Genomic DNA, 21943 nt, shown 5'->3' with positions numbered 1-21943 from the left:
GAAATGGGATTTATTTAACAGAACTGCTTGTAAAACTCTGCTGAAGGATCAGCCCTGCTGCGTTCCTGTGTTTTTCTCTTAAAGAATCATTGTGGCAGAGGAAAAAAATAACATCCACGAACTCTATTTTTTGTTTTGTTTTGTTTTTTTGCCTCATTTTTTTCTTAACTAAAAGCTTGTTATTTGTCATATGCAGTGGATGTTATCCATTTCACCCTGGGCCTGGGTAATAATTATCTTTGTTATTTTTCTACCAGAAGCTTCAGATCACCTTCTAGCATTTTCTTTGTTGTTGTTCAGTGCTAAGTGTGTCTGACTCAGTCCTATCCAACTCCTTGCAACCCCATGGACTATTGCCCACCAGGCTCCTCTGTCCATGGGATTTCCAGGTAAGAATATTGGAGTAGGTTGCCATTTTCTTCTCCAGGGCATCTTCTCAACCCAGGGATTGAACCCATGTCACTTGCATTGCAGGTGGATTTCTCACTGCTGAGCCACTGGGGAAACCCAGCATTTTCTTAGGCGGTATCATATCGTGTCAGTGCATTTGACAGATGTGAAATAGAGTGGTCCTAGCAACTTCACTTTCATGCATTGGAGAAGGAAACGGCAACCCACTCCAGTGTTCTTGCCTGGAGAATCCCAGGGACGGGGGAGCCTGATGGGCTGCCATCTATGGGGTCACACAGAGTCAGACACGACTGAAGTGACTTAGCAGCAGCAGCAGCAGCAGCTGTACAAAGGAAGAAATATTGGGCTGGTCAAACAGTTCATTCGAGTTTTCCCTTAAGATCTTAACAGAAAAACCCAAATGAACTTTTTGACCAACCCAATAATTTGATGAAGTGTCGAGTGTGAGCTGGTGCTGAAGCTCCAATGTTTTAGCCCCTTGATGGGGGAAGCCAACTCATTAGAGAAGACCCTGATCCTGGGAGAGATTGAGGGCAGGAGGAGAAGGGGGTGACAGAGAATGAAATGGTTAGATAGCATCACTGACTCAATGGACATGAGTTTGAGCAAACTCCGGGAGATGCTGAAGGACAGGGAAGCCTGGTGTGCTGCAGTCCATGGGATCACAGAGTCGGATACAACTTAGTGACAACAACAGCAACGACGAGAATGAGCTGCTGTCCAAGCGTAATGACAGTTTCAGGCATCCTGTCCCGACCTCTGGCTCCTTCCCTGTGATTGTTCTCAGCTCTGTTATCTTTTCAGAGCATCCAATGTGAGGGGCACTTTTCTTGTCTTTTCCTTCTGAAATTGCATAAATTTTCTAGGGCTCCTTGATTTCTAAAGAAACCAGGAAAAAGAGATTCAAATGAAACAGCAAGAGTGCCCCTCTTTTTAACAAAAAAAATTTTTTTTGGCTACACCATGTAGCATGTGGGATCTCACTCCCCCTACCAGGGAGCAAACACATGTCACCTGCAATTTAAGCATGGAGTCTTAACCACTGGACCACCAGGAAAGTCCCAAGACAAGATCCGGTAGGAGACTAATGCAAGGGTCTGTACAGACATCTGCACTTAGAGGATTAGCCAGAATATATGGGTAGGAATTTCACCCCAGGCTGAGACTGTCGGGGTCTCTCGTTTAACTCAGCGATGGGGTGGAGCTCCTCCAGATGGTGAAGGCGCCGGATTCCAACAGCAGCAACCTCCTGATCACAACCAGACAAGGCCTCGTCCTGCTGCGGGGGCAGAACCTCACCCCTTCCTGGGTCTTGGGCCTCCAAGGCCCGCACAGGTTAGTGATGTGCTTCTACTCAAAACCGTGTGGAACCATTGCTTGATGTTAATATCTGGAGCCGGTGCACGGGGAGGGGGGTCCCATTCTCCCCTTTTGGTCCTTCACTTCCTATCACTCACATTGCTTTCACTTGCAGCCAGCCTACTCCGGGGTATTTCACGGATGATGAGACGATAGATTTCCTTCTGCAGATACCAAATGGAGTTGGGATGAAAAAGGTAAAACGTGGGGATGAAGATCAGTCAGAACATATATCCAGAATGAACTTGGTGTCCAGGCCTGCGCTTGGCATCATGAAAAATAGAAAGAACCTTAAAACACGGTCCCTTCCTTCCAAGAACTCCAAGTGTAGCTGGGTGGGTAAAATGAACAGCCACGATGCAGTGCTGACATCTATAGCAGCAGAAGCTTTTCTCGCTGCCCTACTCCTTGTATAGCAGTTCCTTGTGGATTCTCAGTGTCCATGTGCTTTCTGAAGTCTCTTGCTGGGGAAAGGCTGGTACCAATAAATGTACCACTTCAGTTTATATACTGAGATTTCAGAGAAGGTAGGCCAGCTAGGGCAGTGGGTTGTCATGGAAGACTTCATGAAGGAGGGAAAGGTTATCAGGGCCTGGCAGTTGAATTGCATTTCTAGAAGCAGGGCAGATCCACTCAGGAGCTCCAAAGGCCCTGAGATGTATGGTGGAGTGTATTCCAAGGTCACCAATGTTGTTGTCATCTGGTCGCTAAGTCATGTCTGACTCTCTGCGACCCGATGGACGGTAGCCTGCCAGATGCCTCTAGCCATAGGATTTCCCGGTCAAGAATACTGGGGTGGGTTGCTTTGTTCTCCTGTAGGGCATCTTCCTGACCCAGGGATTGAACCCAAGCCTCCTGCAGCTCCTGCATTGCAGGCAGATTCTTTGCCCACTCAGCCATACTCAGCCATCAGGGAAGTCCCTGGAATTTTGGCAAATGGGAAGCTGTTTTGTTCTAGAACTGTGCAGTATGAGGGATTTGGGGTGATGAGGAAGTATGCATGCAGCCAGGGATTTTGAATTCCCCTTAATTATCTTTTGAGAGATACAGCTGAGTGAATTTTCTCTTAATTAATTTTTTGCCTGTTCAGAGTTTGCTCTTTTAAATTTGAGGCTCCCCTTGGTCTGAGCTGCACCTGCCAGGTTGCACATGGCAGAGTCAGACTCTAAAGCACAGGGGACAGGACTGAGCTGTCACCTGATCGTGTTCCCGTAACTGTGGTTGGCCATGGTCACCAGCAGGAAAGGACAGAGACGAGGCGTGGGTTTTAGCTCCTCCACAGCGGAATGGCTGCTCCGCCCAGGACCGCCCCAAGTACAGAGTAATCGGTGTCACTTCCTGCCTCTGAGCCTCTGTTTCCTCATCTGACGATGAGAGGAGGCCTTGATGATTTGTAATGTCCCCTCCCACCGGGAATTCTTCAGTCCTTTAGGCTCTGTCCAGACTTCTGGTTGTTGTTGTTGAGTTGCGAAGTCATGTCCGAATCTTTGTGACCCCATGGACTGCAGCACACCAGGCCCCCACGTCCCTCTCTGTTTTCCAGAGTTTGCCCAAATTCATGTCCTTGCCCAGACTCCTGGACCTAGTTGTTACGTAATGCTCCCTGAACACCCCATTGTTTGCATCTGGTTTAAGCTCCGTTAATGTGTGTGGTGTTTGCGTGTCTGTGGGTTTTTGTCTGGTTTTGTGTTTATGCGTTTTGCTGTCTCTCTGAGGATGGGTCGTACTCATCGCCTTCTCTTCTGCAGGTGATGGTGGTGGACGGAGACTCTGGCCTGGTCACGTGGAGTTACAGCATCCCATGTCACATGAAAGAAACTCCGGCCACATCAGCAGCCACTGTGGAGCAGAAATCTGTCTTCCTCTTCTGGGCTGAAGGGCTGTCAGCTGCATCGCCCAATCCCGTGAGTGAGCCTAATGTCAGATGGCGCCTGCTCTTGAGCCTGACCGGGTCTGGAGGTCTTGTTAGACCTGCTCTCTTCGGAGTGGTTGTGGGTAGAGACAGTGACCTGGATGGGTGGGAAACCCAGAAGGGAGGGCGTGTGTGTGTGCATAAGGCTGATTCGCTTCACTGTGCCCCAGAAACCATCTCAGTGTTGTGAGGAAACCATGTTGTTGTTTCTAGTCGCTAAGTCATCTCTGACTCTCTCCATCGGCTGAAGATGAAGGTTCCCCTGGGGGTTCACAGGAGAGACGTTCTGATGTGCAGAAGGCAGATTCGAGAACAGATTTCTTTTTGATTTAATTACTTAATTTTTGGCTGTGCCGGTCTTCGTCTCTGTGCGGGCTTTTCTCCGGTTGGGGCGAGTGGGCGCTGCTCGCAGTTGCAGTGGCTTCCCATGGGCCCTGGGGTGTACGGGCTTTGGTAGCTGCAGCACGTGGACTCCGTAGTTGTGGTTCCCGGGCTTGAGAGCACAGATTTAGTAGATGTGGTGCATGGGCTCAGCAGTTACTGTGCGCTGGCACGCGGGATCTTCCCAGACTAGGGATCGAACCCACATCTCCTGCACTGGCAGGCAGATTCTTCACTACTGAGCCGCCAGGGAGGCCCTGAGAACATCTTCAGTACTATCCTGAGGGGCTTTAATGGGGTTGAGGAGTTGGTGGTGCTGCCCCTGCCGGGTGCCAGGGGGTTTTGAGTAAGACTCACTTTGATTTAGTTTAGTTAAACCCAAGTTGACCAGCACCTACTGTGCGCCAGGGGCCTCAGGATAAACTGGGGACTGTGCTGCCATCTGGAGGACAAGCAGATGATCCTGGGTGATGGGGAGACTGACGGAGGGGGAGTCCTGAGTTCATCAGCCATGCACTCTAGAACTTACCTTTTTTGAGTCTCACGCTCTTTATCTGTTAATGCAGATGCTAATATAGTCCCTCGCTTTAGGATCAGATTTCCAATGATGATTGTCCTAACTCTGAAGTTCCCTAATGTATGACCGTGAACATTCTACCTAACATTTAACTTCCTGATTTCCTCATTTAATAAAACGAGGGACTCAGACCAGATGACTGTCAAATGTAAGCATCTACAAACAAGCACAAAACAAAAGCAGGCTACAAATGCTCTAAGGGGGTGCAGATACAAAGTTTAGATGGAAGCACCAAAGGAGGAGGGTCTTCATTTTGTGGAGGGGTGGGGGACGATTAGGGAGCTTTTCACACAAGAGGTGGCATCGAGTTGGAGACCTCGTGACAAGTGTTTTAACGTGGAAGTGGCCCTTGAGGATGATGTCCAAGGGGAAATGAAATTTGCCAAGGACAGGTGAAGCCTGGTGAAGTGTGAGCTTGTTTCACAGACCTTCTTGGAGCATGGATGTGCAGGCAGATAATCATAGGAGGCTGGGAAAGGCTGATTTAGGTTACATGGTGTAAGACCTTGGTTTTCACGCGAAGGAGTTTGGGCTCATTCTGTAGGCAGTGAGGAGGGACTTTGGCTATGTCCTTTCTTTCTTTTTTTTTTTTAAATTTTTGGAGTGGCACTACTGGTAAAGAACCCACCTGCTAATGCAGGAGATGCGAGAGACCCGGGTTCGATCCCTGGGTCGAGAAGATCCCCTGGAGAAGGGCACAGGAACCCTCTCCAGTATTCTTGCCTGGAGAGTCCCATGGACTGAGAGGAGCCTGGCGGACTACAATCCTTGGGGTTGCAGAGAGTGGGATTCGACTGAGCAGCTAACACTTTCCCTTTCACATAGTTGATTAATAATGTGTTAGTATCAGGTGTACAACAGAAATTCAGTTATATATATATACATGTATCTCTTCTTTTTCAAATTCTCTTCCCATTTAGGTTGTTACAGAATGTTGAACAGAGTTCCCTGTGCTATACTGTACACCCTTGTTGGTTATCCTTTTTTTTAAAAATAACTTTTTATATTGGAGTATAGCCAATTACCAATGTTGTGATAGTTTCAGGTAGACCGCAAAGGGACTCAGCCACACGTGGTTATCCATTTCAAATATAGCAGTGTGTACATGTCAGGCCCAAACTCCCTAACTATCCCTTCCCCCTAGCCTTCTCCCCTGGTAACTTAGGTGTCTATGACATGAATAAGCTATTTTCTTGTCATGTGAGCTGCCCATGGTGCTGGGATCCTGGATATGGGAAGTCCCTCTTATGCTTTGTGGGTATTGGTGGGAGTGGGGTTGTGAGCTTCCCGCCAAGTGACTTCCCCTCCCCTGCTGACTGTGGAGGAGCAGGGCTGACACTCACTCCCGGGAGGGGAGGCACTGGGTACCCATTCACGGGGTTCTTGTGCTGTACGGTGTTGTGTCTGCAGAATATCAACCTTGCATGGAGTCAGATGGTGAAGAAAGTTCCAATGTGCATTGCTTCTGCCTTAGGGGGTCAGGAGACTGACAATGAGATCTTGGGATTTTTGTTTTTGTAATTAATGAGTGTCTGATCCATGTCTTAGTTATTTCAGGAATAGATAAGATTTTTATGAATTCATTTTTTAGCTTGACACTTGCAGTTGGCTTTGCTATCCAGTGAAAGCAGGAGTCTTTGGTTCACCGTGTTTTTATAAGCAGGCTTTCCCTTGACAAAACCCTTCCTGCTGCCGGGGAAGAACGGTTCCTGATACTCCCAGAGGCACCAGACTGTGAGGGCTCCATCATTTTCTCTCCTGGGACATGCCTATTTTCTTTCTTCCTTCCTGTTTCCTATGAGGGAGAAAGCATTTTCCAGCTCTGGTGGTTTGATGAAGTTAGTGTTTAGTCAGTGTTTTGAGATTTGAAATGACATGTCTCTCGTACGTGGAGTTTCTCTCATACACGCCCTGGAGTGGGATCGGGGCTTGGCCTCATAGCGGATGAGTAACCCCCACCGTCTCTGCCGTCCTTTCATCTGAGCAACAAGGGAATGTGGACTGACCTTTGCTCTCCCTGTTTCTCATCATCAGGATGTTGTCCTGGGAACTGAGCCACCCAGCCTTCACCACCTATACCTCCTGCATCCCACCTTCCCCTCCATCCTCCTGGATCTAGCCAATGCCACTGGCACTGTGACAGCTTCAGAGGGTAAGTCCCTGGGGGTGATGCAGAGGAGGGGAGGGGACGTGCTGGCCGGGTGAGGGGGATGAGGTGTGTGCTGTGGATGAGAGCAGGACGTGTGCCCTGAGCGGCCCCCTGCATTTCCCTTGGTACCATGGCGCCCTCTGAGGCTGTACCTGGCTCACAGGGTGAGGACCCACAGTCCCCGAACATTCTAGAATGCTAGAAGCTACTGGGCAGTGCTATCCCATCCCCAAGTGTTCAGGGAGCTAATGTTTCAGCAGGCGTTTACCTGTCGTCAGCCATGGGCCAGGCACTGCGCCTAGTGCTGGGAATACAAATCAGAGTAGTTTCTCAACCCTGTAGGAGCTTAGGAGCCAGAACTCACTGCAAAGGATAAAACAGAGGCAGGATATTTCCTCAGGGCATTTGTTTAGGCTCAGTCATGTCCGATTCTTTGCGACCTCGTGGATTGTAGCCCCCCAGGCTCCTCTGTGAGATTTGCCAGGCAAGAATACTGGAGTGGGTTAGGCTCCGTAGAGACTTTCTTACTGCGCATGCCCAGTGCATGGAAACTGGAGCCAAGAGGAAAAGGGAAGAAGAAAAGTCACCTGCAGTCTGACCACTCATAACCACTAACACTGGCAAGTGTTTTGTTTCGTGTTGTTCAGTTGCCAAGTTGTGTCCAACTCTTTGTGATCCCATGGACTGCAGCCCACCAGGCCTCCCTGTCCATCATCAACTCCCAGAGTTTGCTCAAATTCATGCCCACTGAGTCAGTGATGCTATGCAACCATTTCATCCTCTGCTGCCCTCTTCTTCTACCCTCAATCGTTCCCAGCATCAGGGTGTTTTCCAGTGAGTCAGCTCTTGGCATCAGGTGGTCAAAATATTGGAGCTTCGGCTTTAGCATCAGTCCTTCCAATGAATATTGAGGACTGATTTCATTTAAGATTGACTGGTTTGATCTCCTTGCAGTCCAAGGGACTCTCAAGAGTCTTCTCCAGTACCACAATTCAAAAGCATCAGTTCTTTGGTGTTCAAGCGTTCTTTATGGTCCGGGTCTCACATCCATACATGACTACTGGAAAAACCATAGCTTTGACAGTGCTGACCTTTGTCAGCAAAATGATGTCTCTGCTTTTTAATACACTGTCTAGGTTTGTCATAGCTTTCCTTCCAAGGAGCAAGGATCTTTTAATTTCATGGCTGCAGTCACTGTTGACAGAGATTTTGGAGCCCAGTGTCACTGCTTCCACTTTTCCCCTTTCCACTTTTTCCCCTTCTTTTTGCCATGAAGTGATGGGACCAGATGCCATGATCTTAGTTTTTATAATGTTGAGTTTCAAGCCAACTTTTTCACTCTTCTCTTTCAACCTCATCAAGAGGCTCTTTAGCTCCTCCTTGCTTTTTGTCATTAGGGTGTCATCTGCATATCTCAGGTTATTGATATTCCTCCCAGCAGTCTTGATTACAGATTATGATTCATTCTGCCCAGAATTTTGCATAATGTACTCTGCATATAAGTTAAATAAGTAAGGTGACAGTTATACAGCCTTATTGTATTCCTTTCCCAATTTTGAACCAATCATTGTTCCAATGAACATTACATAATGGTAATTAAGAATCAAGACCATTTTTATTGCAACACCTGGTTTATAGATGAGGCAGAATAAACACTAACTTGGTACAGAGATTAGGCCACGAGGCACTGACAATCTAGGAGTTACCAGAATTTCTAGTTTGTTGTGCTCTCTTTTCTACCACAGTTGGCCAGAGTCCCCTCACTTCCTGATCTTGGGCTTTCTCAGAAGCAGCTTTGGGACTTACCTGGTAGCTCAGTGTAAAGAATCCACCTTGAAGTGCAAGGGACATGGGTTCGACCCCTGGTCAGGGAACTAAGATTCCACATGCCACAGAGCAACTAAGCCTGTGCCACAACTACTGAAGTCTGTGCGCCACAACCAGAGAGTCTGTGTGCTGCAATGAGAGATCCCACGAGATGCAATGAAGACCCAACACAGCCAAGATAAAGAAATTATTAAGTGCAGAAAGGTAGCCGCTGTGGAGAAGCGCAGGTATAGAAACAGAGGATTTGCCGCTTTGCTGGCCACCAGCTGCTCACCAGTGTGCACCCATAGTCTAGTCGGTCCCTTGTGTTGATTAGCGCTCAGTAAACGTCTTGCATGAATCAGCAGAGGAGGAAATGGGTGAATGAGTCTTGAGCCCAACCACTCTCCTGTGAGCCCAAGTCTTCTGTCCTCATTGACTGCTCTCCTTTGTATCCTGCCTCAGTTGGGATCAACGACCTGTGGAAAGACGCCTTTTACGTTACCAGGACAACAGGGCCCAGCTCTGAAGGGCACCCGGCACCCCTGGTGGTCAGCAAGCTCAGTCTGCGGTGGGCGCTGATGGAAGGCCAAATGGTCCAGCTGGAGGAGACCACCCCCAAAATCGGCCGCGGGGAGCTGCGCAGATTCCTCTCGAGGATAAAGTTCGTCGACTCTCCCTACCAGGTGACAAGCTTGGGAAAGAAAGTGTGTGGTTACTCTTGAGGGTGAAGGGCAAACACAGCCAACTCCAAGTCTGCTCTTTAGAAGGTCAGGGGTGCGGGTGGGCACCTTCTTGAGTTGCTAGGTATCAGGAAATAGCTGTATTGGACCAGCATTATTTCGTAGGGGTGAGTGATGACCTTGAACTATTGCTTGGTTGTTCTGAGCTGGAAATGGTACCCTCTCTCTTAGAGGAGACATTTGGAAGTGTGGGGTCATAGCTTTTGCTGTTACTCCGGGTCTTTCCTGGGTAAGGCTGGTGATGCCAGCCTCGTGCAGGGCTTGTGGCAGTTACCTGCTGTGAAGAACTCTTAGCGTTGTTGTTGAATTGCTAGGTTGTGTTTGACTCTTTGACCACATGAACTGCAGCATGCCAGGCTTCCCTGGCCTTCACCATCTCCTGGAGTTTGCTCAAACTCATGTCCATTGAGTCAATGATGCCATCCAACCATCTCATCCTCTGCTGGCCTCTTCTCCTCCTGCCCTGAAGTCTTTCCCAGCATCAGGGTCTTTTCCAATGAGTCAGCTCTTCACATCATGTGACCAAAGTATTGGAGCTTCACCTTCAGCATCAGTCCTTCCAGTGAATATTCAGGGTTAATTTCCTGTAGGACGGACTGGTTGTCTTGCTCAAAATGCACCCCCTGCCCTAGCCAATACGACAGCCTAGTTCAATGTTCAAGAATGAATCGTGGAAAAAGATAAAGTCTCTGGGCCTTTCTGGAGGGACACTTGTAAGCTTTGGAGGCTAAAACAAAAGGATAGGGAAATAGAGGGATATTCTACCTTGAGAGTCCTTCCATGTCTCTACCATGAAAAAAATTAAAGTCACTGATTCATGCCCTTTTCTCCCTAGGTCTAGGCTGCTGGACTCTTCAGTTCCAGAAGTGAACGGAGTGGCACTGTCCCTCCCCAGCGGGTGTAAACATAGTTCTTTGGAGAGGAGGACTTCTGTCACCCCCTTCCACCTCCTCTGTGTGACCGTCGCCAGGCACTTCGAAAGGCACTTGGAATTCTTCGATAACAGAACCACCCGTTTGGCTGGGGTATCTTACCTGCCCGCCTGACCCCTGAATTAACCCCTTCTCCTAGGCACTCTGTGTGGATAGTTTGGAACTGTGAATCTTACTGTTTTATTTTTTGTTTGTCTAATGTATGAACCCTGGCTGGGAAATTCCAGTGAAGTCCTTCCCTGGAACGTTTTGCTGTGCCTAATGCCCTGAGCGTGTATCTGTCTGTTCATGTGGTGATGAAGCCTTCTCTAGATACGCACATCGTAAGCTCCCAGGTTCTCATCCACCTGAAACACATCTTGTTGGTTTGGGTCCTCTTGAGACAGGTAGCCCACCTCTGACTTGGAGGGCCCCTCAGCCTCTCTCCCCTATTCCCCCTCTGCTGGTCTCTCTCCTAGTCCCCACTGCTGGTACCTCGCCTGGCCCCTGACCTTGGCAGCAGCAAGAAAGACTGACACGGGGATAGCATGAGCCAGCCAGAATTCTCATTTCTTCCTCATCTTAGGCCTCCTGTCTCGTCTCCTCACATATTCCTTCTCTCTAGGTGTAATGACCATAACGATTAACCCTAATTGGTGTGAGGCGACACCTCATTGTAGTTTTGGTTTGCATTTCTCTAATAATGAGTGAGGGCTTCCCTGGTGGCCCAGAGGTTGTTGAGCATCTTTTCATGTGTTTATAGGCCATCTGTATGTCTTCTTCCTGAGAAAGACTGAAGGCAAAAGGAGAAGGGGGCGGCAAAGGATGAGATGGTTAGATAGCATCACAGACTCAATGGACATGAATTTGAGCAAGGAGATAGTGGAGGACAGAGAAGACTGATGTGCTGTAATCCATGGGATTGCAAAGAGTCAGACATGACTTAGCAACTGAACAACAATAACATATCTTCTGTGGAGAAATGTCTGTCTGGGTCTTCTGCCCGTTTTTGATTGGGTTGTTTTTGTGCTGTTGAGCTGTGAGCTGCTTATAGATTTTGGAAATTAATCCTTTGTCAATTGCTTTGTTTGCAATAATTTTCTCCCATTCTGACTATTGGAAGGGGAGCAAAAGTGGTTTAAATACCCCCTCCCCCCAGCCCCTCCCCCAGCAAGGTCCAGAGGTTATGTCTCGGTTGATATCGTTCTGCCACTCGTGGTCATTTTTATCGTGTTTACTGCGGATGTGCTTATGTGTATGCCATCCTCAGCTTAGAGGAAAACTCAAGTCAGGAACGACTGAGGCAGGCAGCCTCAGCCCCCTTTCATCTCCACTCTGCTTTCTCAGCATCTTCTCCTCATGGGCATCTTCCTTTCTGCTCTTTTATTCAGGGAAATTTCTGCTTTGCTTGCACGAGAGCCAAGCTGTTTCTGGACTTTGGCTCTGGCTCCTTGAGCCCAGCATGCAAACATTCTGCCGTGTACACTCCTGTTCCTTGTAGAGCCCTTGAAGCAGAGAATTTTGAGAAAATGTCTCTGTAAATACTATAGCTTTTATAAGTGGTGAAATTCTTTAGAGTTATCTCTAGCGCTTACTTCCTTCTTCTGTATGAATATGTTACTTTATCAGGTTCTCTGTTAAACGTCTAGACCATTGTTCATACAGCAGGGAATCCCACATGAGCCGGAGGAGAACCACTTTTGTTCTGGAATAATTTTGATAAGTCATCCCTGAGTACACTCAGGTTCTCTCTTGACTTAAACCTGTGTCTTTTTAGCTTGTGTTAATAGGTTACTCGACTTTAGAGATCACAGAAAGTTGGGATGCCAGATTTAAAGGGATCTGTCTGTATTGCCCACTGGTAGGCATTGTGACCTAACAGAAAGTTGGTAGCCAGAGCTCTAAGCAACCATGGTGCCCAGCCTGTAGACTGGTCTTTTAACCAGGTTTCTGCCCTCCCATCCCCTCTGCCTTAAGTCCCTGAAAGCAAATTTGGTTCTAGCTCTTTGAAAGGCATGTATGGGTCCAGCTTATTGTAAACTTAGGGGAACAATTAGAAGATATCCAGGAGCAAGGGATTGATTCCAGATTCACTTCTAGGGTTTGAATCTGCCTGGCTAGAAGGATGTAGGATCAAGTTTGGTCTAGGAGAGAATTCTAAGGACTAATTCACAGTCAGCTGAATACCTAAAGCCTGAGTGGCCATCCTGTGGCTTGGGGCTGGGCCACCTGGGGCCCTGCCACATGGACGCTTCCTGGGAAGCCACCCACTGTGGGTAAGAGTCAAATGCAGAGTTGTTTACTGAGGATCTGGTTTGAGAGGGACTGTTGAGGGCGGGAGAGTGTATTTATGCTGGGCGTGTCCCAGAAATACATCAGTAGCAGTCAGGGGGAAAAAAGTCCCTGAATTCTTTGTGGTGTGTTTGCAAACCAACTTAACAGAGACTGTTTTGACCTTGATCACTTTGAATCTCTCTCTGGCTAAAACAGCAGGACACAGGTTTCCTCTTTCTCTTGCAGCCAGTACAGTGGGGTGTACATGATGGATGAAGATCGAGGAAGCTTCATCTGACCGGTGTGGGTGCTGGGCTGTTGTCAAACATGTCCCTGAACTTCCTTCTCTTCTCAGGCAACCCCCTGACCAGATGTCTAAGACAGGAAGGGCTCCTCTCCTCCCCTGCGCTCCACTCGGGGTGCCAGCAGAGCCCATCAACCACTACTTAGAAACGGTACTGACTTCTGAGAACACAAGGCTGTTCCTTCTCCCAGCATCTCCTTTTTACGTCCCTTATGAACCCTCCACCCTAGATAACATCTTCCCCACCATCCCCTCCCAGAGGGTCTCTGCCGCCTTTCCTCGTGTGGTCGGTGGCTTCCCCCCCGCCCCTTCGAATGTGAATGGCCATCCTTAGTACCCGTGTTTAAGGAGAGCCAGCTGGTACGTTGTCAGGAAGCACTGTTTAAAATGTGAATTGTTACAGAACAAATAAACACTGTATAGGAGCATACGTGTGTGCTGCTCACATTCTTTCCAGCCGTCAAGGACGGTGTGTTCTCCCTGATGGAAGAGAGAAGGGGTGAGGGCGTGGATGTGAGCCGGGGTCTCAGGAGTGTCAGCTGCAGCCTGGTCTCTGGGGAAGCGTCCCTTGGGTTCTCCACTGGGGAACTGCTGTCCTGTCCACGTGGCCTCGGTGGGCTGGTTTTTTGTTTTTGTTTTGCTGCACCCACTGCTTGTTGGATATCTCAGTTCCCTGTCCAGAGACTGAACCCAGGCCATGGCACCGAAAGCCTGGCCTGCTAAGCGTTAGGCCACCAGGGGACTTCAGGGGGGCTGTTTTGGGGGTGGCCTGTCCCTGCAGGCTGTGGGAGCCTTCTCATGTGTCCTGGTCTCCTGGTCTCTCCAAGGATAATGTGTAATTAACATAGTGTGATGTGGTCCTTACCACACGGGTGCAGGACGCTGTGGCAGGCAGCGTGGAGGACCTCCGCTCTACATGGCATACATAGCTCCTAGTACTGCCTGCCAGTGTGTGGCTTTAAAGTCAAGTGCGCCACAGCTGAGCCGAGCCCCATCAACCACCCATCTCTGTTCTCCTGACCAGCCTGATTGCCCCTAAAGGGCAGGATCTCTGCTTTACTCCTTTTTTTAATCTCCCAGAACCTGGCACATAATGACCAATCAAATCGAGAAGAACTTCTGAATGAGTGAGATGTGGGGTGAGGGGCGGTGGAGTGGGGGCGGTGGGACTGAGCTGTGATGGAAGAGGGAGCCAGGGCGCTGGGCATCTGGGCGTGCACCCCTTGGACTTAGACTTTGAATACCCTTGTTCTTAACCTCTGGAAGTCACACTCAGGAAACAGACTGTGGCTTGAGCACGTGTTGATCACAGAGCAACGTGTAAGGTAGGGCTTCGGCCTGCTCTCCAAACCCCCTAACTCCTAACACTCTTCTACAGATGAGCCAGCTGCTTTGGCCTCAGGCTCCTGGCTGGCACCTCGTTGAAGTTCCTTGTCATGTTGTTCTGAGTAGAAGTCTACCCCTTCGGAGATGGAGCGGATGGCCTGACGGTGGAACTGGGGGTAGCTGGTCACGGGGGCCCCCTGGTGGGCTGTGCACGCCAGCTGCTGCAGGAAGCACTGGTGGTGATGCGGTTGGCAGCCTGGGGCTCCTCGGAAGCTCTTACTGTGCTTGCACTTGAACTCCAGCACCAGCCGGGTGTAGGTGTTGAAGGTGGTGACCGCCGATGCCATGCAACAGGTAAAGGAGACCCAGGCCGTGCTAGGGACACAGACACGGAAAATGGGAAAGAAAGACGCTTTCTTATGGGTTTGAAAGAAAAATATCAAGGTCCCTTCCTACTAGTCAACTAGGGGATGCCTCTTAGGGATTTAGGAACATGAGGGTGTCACCTTTCACATGTAGATAAAGAGCAGTGGGCAAGAGGTCTGAATTTGGTCTGTCCTAGGGTAAGTTCTGAATGTTTTGTAGTAAAAAACCATGATTTATACGGTGTTAAAAGTCAGGAGTTTACTGCACCGATTCGTTCTTTTATACCTGGCGGCCTGTTTTATCTGTGTGTATGTTTGTGTGTGTGGTTGTTGAGTCACTAAGTTGTGTTTGTCTCTTTTTTGATCCCATGAACTGTAACCTGCCAGGCTCCTCTGTCCATGGGATTTTCAAGGAAAGAATACTGGAGTGGGTTGCCATTTCCCTCCTCCAGAGGCTCTTCCCCACTTAGGGATCAAACTTGCATCGCCTGCATTGGCAGGCAGATTCTTTACCATCTGAGCCACCAGGGAAACTCTGTGTATGTGTGTATACACACACACACATACACACACTCACTCCTGCCCCGCCACACACAATTTTTCGGACTACTGCACTTTCCCAAGCTGCAGACCCTCATATAATCTCAACAGTTCCACAGACCTGTAGCTCAGCTGACAGTACACGCAGCCCAATGCACTACCTCTTTCCTTTCCCTGACGTGTGTGTGTGTGTTTGTGTGTGTGTGTGAGTCGCTCAGGTGCGTCCAATCCCATGGACTATAGTCTGCCAGTCTATTGGAGAGGGTAGCCATTCCCTTTTCTAGGGGAATCTTCTTGACCCAGGGATTGAACCTGGGTCTCCAGCATTGCAGGCAGATTCTTTACCATCTGAGCCACCAGGGAAACTTGACACACACATATTTCCTGCCAAAGATTTTCCTGCACTCAGATACCTGTTCTGTCTTCCCTAGTTGTGACCCTAGCTGTCATAGAGTCTCCAGAGTTGAGCCTCTGGGAGGCATTCAGGAAACCCTGAGTACACATCCAGAGGCATTAGTATAGACTTCTCCAGTGGAAACAAGGCCTACAATGCAAACAGTGTGGTTCTTGGATCAAAGAAATTTGTAAAGGATGGAAGAGAAGCTGGACGGATTCAACAAAGAGAAAAAGACACCAGGGAACCATATCAAATGCACTCCTCAGAACCGGGAAAGTCAAACCCCTAAGTGTCTCACAATCGTGGGAAGCCCGGGACACCAGGAGTTGGGGGGGCATTGTTGGGGGGTGGATTTCATGAGGCCGTGATGGTGGAAGGCCACGCGCCGCTGCTGTGTGTTCCCCTCTGCTGCCTGTGACGGACAAAGATACTTTGCTGGGAGTTTTGAAGTCTAAGCCCTGCAGTTGAAATGCCAAGAATGGCTCAAAAAATGGACAAAAGCTGAGAAATGATGAGTCTGGAAAATGAGCTAAACTGTGATAGGGTGGCTGATGGAAAGATCAGAGACCCCCGAATCCAATAGCCCATATTATACCATGAGGAAAGGGGATGGGATCCTGTGACAGACGGGCATAGGCTTCCATGTGCCTCTTCGGCACAGAAATTCAAGTCTGGCACTGTCTTTCCAGCACTGGTAAGTGCTTAGCACTCAGTCCAGATGGTTCATGAAGATCTAAGTTAACATCTGTGTAGTGAATGGAGAGTGTCCCTCAAGGGAGAAGCTGAGAAACCCACATAAAGGGGATGTTACCCTTGAACTGTAAGTGTTTCATCATGGTCTCTGCTTCCTTCTTTATAATAAGAGAAGTCTAAACTAACTGAACCCTTAGTTCTTTAAGGGTTAGAGGGAGACTGTTTCATTTCTAACACAGTTTGGTGGAATAAGAATGGAGGCAGGATGAACTTATTCATTATAGGAGGAGAGTGGGCAGCCATTCACAGAAATGGAATCCAGATTTCAAGGCTATTTCTTCATTTCTCTGTCTCCCAAGTATTTTGAATCATAAAATATTGGGTTGGCTGAAAAGTTTGTTCAGGGTTCTCTGTAAGATTTTATGAAAAAATCTGAATGAACTTTATGGGCAACAGAATATATAAAATGTAGAGCCTCATTTCCATAAACCATGCAAAATCAGTCTCATTTCCCTAGGACGTCCTACATGTCAGGTGTAGAAGCACTTATTAATAGCTTTATCAGCAGAAAAACTTGACAATGTCCTCATGAAAAATAAGCTGGAGGAATCCACTCTGTCCCTCTCCTTGGAAGGTGGGGAGAGAATGGGTATGGCCTGCTGGTCCAGCCCTCTGGATGATTGACCGGTGTCTGGGATGAGGGATGGAGAGAAGGAAGGAGGACAGACAGCAAGCGCCTAGTTGAGGGCTGCCATTTAGTGGAGGTGGACCGGGGAGGAAGAGAAAGGTGGCGGAGGTGATAAGCACTTACTAGAAAGCCCAGCCGTAGTTCCAAGCGTGTGGCCTCCAGTCTTCTGGACCCAAGTTGGCCGTTGCCTGGAAAACTTGTGAGTACATCATATGGCCCACCATCCCCAGAAGGCCTGCAAAAGATACAGGGAGGCAGCACCCTTAGAGAAAGGCTGGCACTGCCATCTATCTATAGGGAATACGATTTGGGAGCAAATCGTACTCCCTATCTGGCATCAGGGCTACCCTGCGCTGGGGGCTCCCTCCTTGAAGGCGTGTTTGCTGTTGGTTCCCCAGATGTTAGGTTTGAGCTATGGGAACATTTCTAGTCAATGCTGCATGCTGGGCTGCTCCTCCCTTTAAATCTTTCCCATCTGCATCCCTAATGTGAATCCTCTCCTTCATCATCTACACGAGGGGCTCCAACCTCTGGGGTCTAACACTTGATGATCTGAGGTGGATCTGATATCATAATAAAGGAAATAAAGTGCACAATAAATGTAATGTGCTTGAATCATCCCCAAACCATCCCCTGCCTCCATCTGTGGAAAATTTGTCTTCCATAAAAAACTGGTCCCTGGTGCCAACAAGCTTGGGGACCACTGATCTACAGGCATCTCTTACTTGATCCAACAGAGTCTGGCAAAGCTGTGTGCATGACTCAGAAGTAATAAACCAAACCATATTGTATATAATGAGAAAACTTGCAAGTAGAAAGAACCCAGAGAGAAATGATTTTGCAAAGTACGTAATGATGTAATCTAGCATTTTGCATGCTGTTTCAGTTTAAAATTAAAGATGCCTGTGCTGTATCTCCTGCCTCCATTCTTTAGCTTTCTTTGGGGCTCCTTCCTTCCCTTAGGACAGAGATTCCAGCTGCCGGCTGGGCTTCAAAGACAACAGGGGACACCCACCCCCTCTGTAGCTCCTGAGACACTGCTCACCCGACAAGACAGAGGAGATGGCGGCAAAGGCGCTCAGCTTGAGGCTGCAGCCAGGGTTCCCCATGAACAGCAAGTCCATTAGTAGCAGGAGGAAACTGATGAGTTCAAGTCCAATGTAGGCAAACTGGGCTCCCAGTGATAACCATAGGATCTCTGCAGAAACCAGAGGAAGAAGAACCCTCACCCTGGCAATTAAATAACTGAACGAGCGGTGAACAATTGCTGCCCATGAGGAGTGGAGAGCCTCATTAGCACCAGAGGAGAAGGCAGAGTTGAAAGCAGCTGGGACAGTCCTTGACCAGGGGCTCTTGGCTATCAGCTCTCACTCTACTCAGTATCCCATACACAATCAACCATGCTTAACTCACTGTAAGTACTCTTAGGGAGACTGGAGTAGAAATCATCCAATTTCCACCAAATCTTTTAGGGATGTAACTTTTGCTACTTATTTCTGTTTCTTTTCTTAAAAAAATTTAATTCTGGAACCATCTCTTTTGTTTCTCTTCTTCCTCCTTGACTCCTTTCTTTCTATGTTACAAAAAAATGTATTACATCAGTGTTAATTTTGCATTAGCAGAGGTAACCTAACCAACTATCATTATGTTTTGGTACTAAGGGATATATACCTTTCAATAAAGTTACTGAGATGCAAAAAAAAAAAAAAAGGAAAAGGAAAAATTCAAGCTTTCTACATGGTTACTTGGCAACAGGAATAGGTTAGAGCTGTTGGTAGATTTCTGTTTGGGAACTTTATTTGTCCCTGCTGTTGCTTTTTTGCATTCCTGCCTAGGGATGAGTGTCAGCCAGGTGGGAGTTTGAATCAGCCTAGTGGGAGTTAGTGTCACTCTGTGAGGCTCAGAAGAAAAGAAAAGCATGAGATCACAGTACAGTTTAGATCCCCAGAGGCCCAACTCAATGGCAACTAAATTTATCATCAAACCCACATACTTGCCACAAGCCCCAAGGGAGGGTAGGAGAGGGAAGCCTTCTCCATCAACCGCTTCCCTCCAAATCGGAGAGTGGGGTGACATGGGCCTTGCAACGTGGCAAATTCCAGTAGTCCTTTCTCACCTCTCTCGGTTGGTGGTGTGAGTTCAAGGAAACTTCGGCACCTCTCCCCTGAAATAGACAAGGTACAAGGTGGTGAGCTGCTGCCCTGGTCGAGGGACACAGGCTTTTCCTAATTGCATCCTGGGGGCCTGCCCAGCACATGGGAAGCAGGCCATAAATGTCTCTTTGGAAGCAGGAAAGGATGCAAGGATGGATGAACAAAATAGGCCAGAGTCATCCAAGGTTAATTTCTGCCTCAAGTCCTGATTATGAAGAGGACACTCCCCAAGTCACCCAGGGGGTGTTTCCTGCATTGGTTCACCAGCTCCTTCTGCTCCTGCTGCTGGCTTGAGTGGCTCTAAATTGTTTCCTGGACTGGAGTCACAGCAGTGCTAAATGGCACAATAATAAATATAAATGGAATTCTCTCAAATCATCCCACCCCCTCCTTCTCCCACTGAGTCCAAAAGTCTGTACTTTACATGTATGTGGAAATGTACACTTTACCACATGTAAAATAGATAGCTAGTGGGAATTTGATATATGATGCAGGGCAACCAAAGCCAATGCTCTGTGACAACCTGGAGGGATGGGGTGAGGAGGAAGGTGGGGGCTTCAGGCTGGGGGGACACATGTATGCCTGTGACTAATTCATACTGATGTATGGCCAAAGCCATTACAATATTGTAAAGTAATTATCTTCCAGTTAAAATAAATAAATTAATTAAAAATGTAAAAATAAATGGAAATACCCAAGAGTTTATAATCCTTTCCAATCTCCTTTTCACCTTAGCCCAAACTGGGAGAAGCTGTAGACTGCAAATTGTACACAGTTCTGGGCTTTAGGAAAACCTCAGCTCAGGGGGGTCTTTGCAAGCTTTGAGCAGGAACGAGGGAGCGTCCTCTGCTATTTGCCCAAGGACAAGCCCCTACCTAACATGCTGGCATCGCGCCTGCTTTGCGAGTGTACGCCCGCGACCTGAGACCTGAGAGGGTCTGTCTGTGGCTCCTCTGGGGAGAACTTCCACGATGTATTTATCCTCCCTGGGCTTCACTTGCCCTGCCTTTTCAGTGGTAACAATAACACTTAGAATGAGAACACGCTTCTGGGATGCTCTAAGGGCCATCTACTCTGATGCCTGCATCTCACAAATGAGAAAATCAAAGCCTGTAGGAGTGAAGTTGTTCCTGTAAGGTTCCAGCTGGTCAGAGCCCAGGCTTTTTCTACGATACTCTCCTTGTTTTGTCTCTAAATGGCAACTCTAGCTGGCAGGAATGGGAAGTCTCATAACCTTCAAAGTCTGCGTGAAACTGTTGAAGGGAGATGCTGTTTGAAACCAGCGAGTGTCTGGAGGTGAAATGCCAGATGGATGGAATTTGGGCCTTATGACAGAAGAGTCTGATGTGGAAGGGGTACAATGGAGAAGGGGGAGACGCTGAGGCTAGGGGTGAGCCCTGCCGGTGTGAACGAGGGCTACACACTTCCCTCTGCCGGGGAAGACAAGAAATCAGGCGGCCGGGGGAGAGGCAGCTACCTGGCTCTTCCATGATCTCCGCGCAGGATAGCCACATGCCGCTCCGGAAGGAATGGAAGGTGAAGCGGTCATCCCCGGTCTCCCAGCTGTAGTGCACCACCTCCGGGGAAGATGCGTTGCTGCCGCCCCCATCCAGGGGCACCGGCACGTCAAAGCACTTGGCTGGTAGACCTTTCCCGCACAGGGGCTTGGGCACCTTCTGTGTGCCCACAAACCAGTGGTTGCTGAGCAGGGATGCTGTGGAGAGGCTGAGTGATAGCATGTTGAGGACGGCAGATAGGCATGTCCGTTGGCTAGAGAAGCCCTTCGGGAGCCCCATCTGTAATAAGACACACACGCGTGGAGCCTGATGTTAGAGCCTCATCTGAGATCCGAGATCAGCGCCCTCCCCCGAGGCTCCCTAAACTCCATGGAGCTGCTTTCCTCCAAAACAATGGGCGCGACCAGCCCTTAGGAGTTTTCTCCAAGTAGCCTTGGCCGAGCTCGGCTCCAGGAGTGGCCTGGAGCAGGAGCTGAAGCGATGATGTTTACTTCAGCCGGACCTTATTATATTAAAACGCTTATTGGGGATAATCTGAACAAGCATCAGATAGTAACGTGATTAAGCCACTGAGCTAGTGTGCATCTGGTTGAGAAAAAGGATTAGGCGATCACCAGATGTTCCTGCTGGTAATCTTTGGTTTTGTCGTCAGGGAAAGGTAGTGGGGAGGTATTTGTTGTTGTTGTTGTTGTTACGAGGATTTACTTAAATAATACAAACAAAATGTTGGGCACTTATCTGACATACAATAATGGCTCACATGTTAAATTCCCCATTGCTGCAGTCTAACAAAAAACATTTATACTCCTTTTAGTTATAAATGGGTTTTAATTTATGAAGTGAAGTGAAGCGAAGTCGCTCAGTCGTATCCGACTCTTTGCGACCCCATAGACTATAGACCACCAGGCTCCACTGTCCATGGGATTCTCCAGGCACGAATATACTGGAGTGGGTTGCCATTTCCTTCTCCAGGGGATCTTCCCGACCCAGGGATCGAACCCAGGTCTTCCGCAATGCAAGCAGACGCTTTAACCTCTGAGCCACCAGGGAAGCTATGTAAGGTTTTGATGTCTTCTCCCCCCGGTAGCTCAGATGGTAAAGAATCCACCTGCAATGCAGGAGACCCAGGTTCAACCCCTGGGTCAGGAAGATCCCCTGGCGAAGGGAATGGCAACCCAGTCCAGTATTCATACCTAGAGAATTCCATGGAGAGAGGAGCCTGGCAGGCTACAGTCCATGGGGTCTCAGAGTCAAACATGAGTGAGTGACTAATACTTTCACTTTTCCCTGTGTTCGATTCCTCTGAGAGGAGTAAAGGGGCATATATCCATGGGATTCTCCAGGCAAGAATAGTGGAATGGGTAGCCATTTCCTTCTCCATGGGATCTTCCTGACCAAGGATCGAATCTGGGTCTCCCACATTGCAGGAAGATTCTT

At 48.5% G+C, this 21943-nt stretch overlaps 2 protein-coding genes across 2 annotated transcripts in view; one reads left to right on the top strand and one right to left on the bottom strand.

Moving 5' to 3' along the window:
- FAM234B (family with sequence similarity 234 member B) overlaps positions 1-13202 on the top strand; it is a 68870-nt gene extending 55668 nt beyond the window's left edge. Inside the window, exons 9-14 of the mRNA XM_052640616.1 lie at positions 1603-1746; positions 1886-1967; positions 3519-3674; positions 6675-6792; positions 9061-9281; positions 12770-13202. Coding sequence (XP_052496576.1) covers positions 1603-1746; positions 1886-1967; positions 3519-3674; positions 6675-6792; positions 9061-9281; positions 12770-12799 — 751 coding nt within the window. The 3' untranslated portion in view covers positions 12800-13202. The remainder of the gene's footprint in view (positions 1-1602; positions 1747-1885; positions 1968-3518; positions 3675-6674; positions 6793-9060; positions 9282-12769) is intronic.
- A 986-nt stretch (positions 13203-14188) lies between these two features.
- Positions 14189-20785, bottom strand: GSG1 (germ cell associated 1). Its single transcript, XM_052640860.1, has 5 exons — positions 20467-20785; positions 18830-19000; positions 17882-18034; positions 16960-17071; positions 14189-14528 (listed from the first exon to the last, which is right to left on the bottom strand). Exons 1-5 carry the CDS (start codon positions 20783-20785, stop codon positions 14189-14191), a joined length of 1095 nt encoding a protein of 364 aa, XP_052496820.1.
- Positions 20786-21943: the final 1158 nt, after the last annotated feature.

Source organism: Budorcas taxicolor, chromosome 5, assembly GCF_023091745.1.
Source record: "Budorcas taxicolor isolate Tak-1 chromosome 5, Takin1.1, whole genome shotgun sequence".
Taxonomy (NCBI): domain Eukaryota; kingdom Metazoa; phylum Chordata; class Mammalia; order Artiodactyla; family Bovidae; genus Budorcas; species Budorcas taxicolor.
Note: the sequence above shows the minus strand (reverse complement) of the source record. Positions and strands in the feature narration are given on the sequence as shown.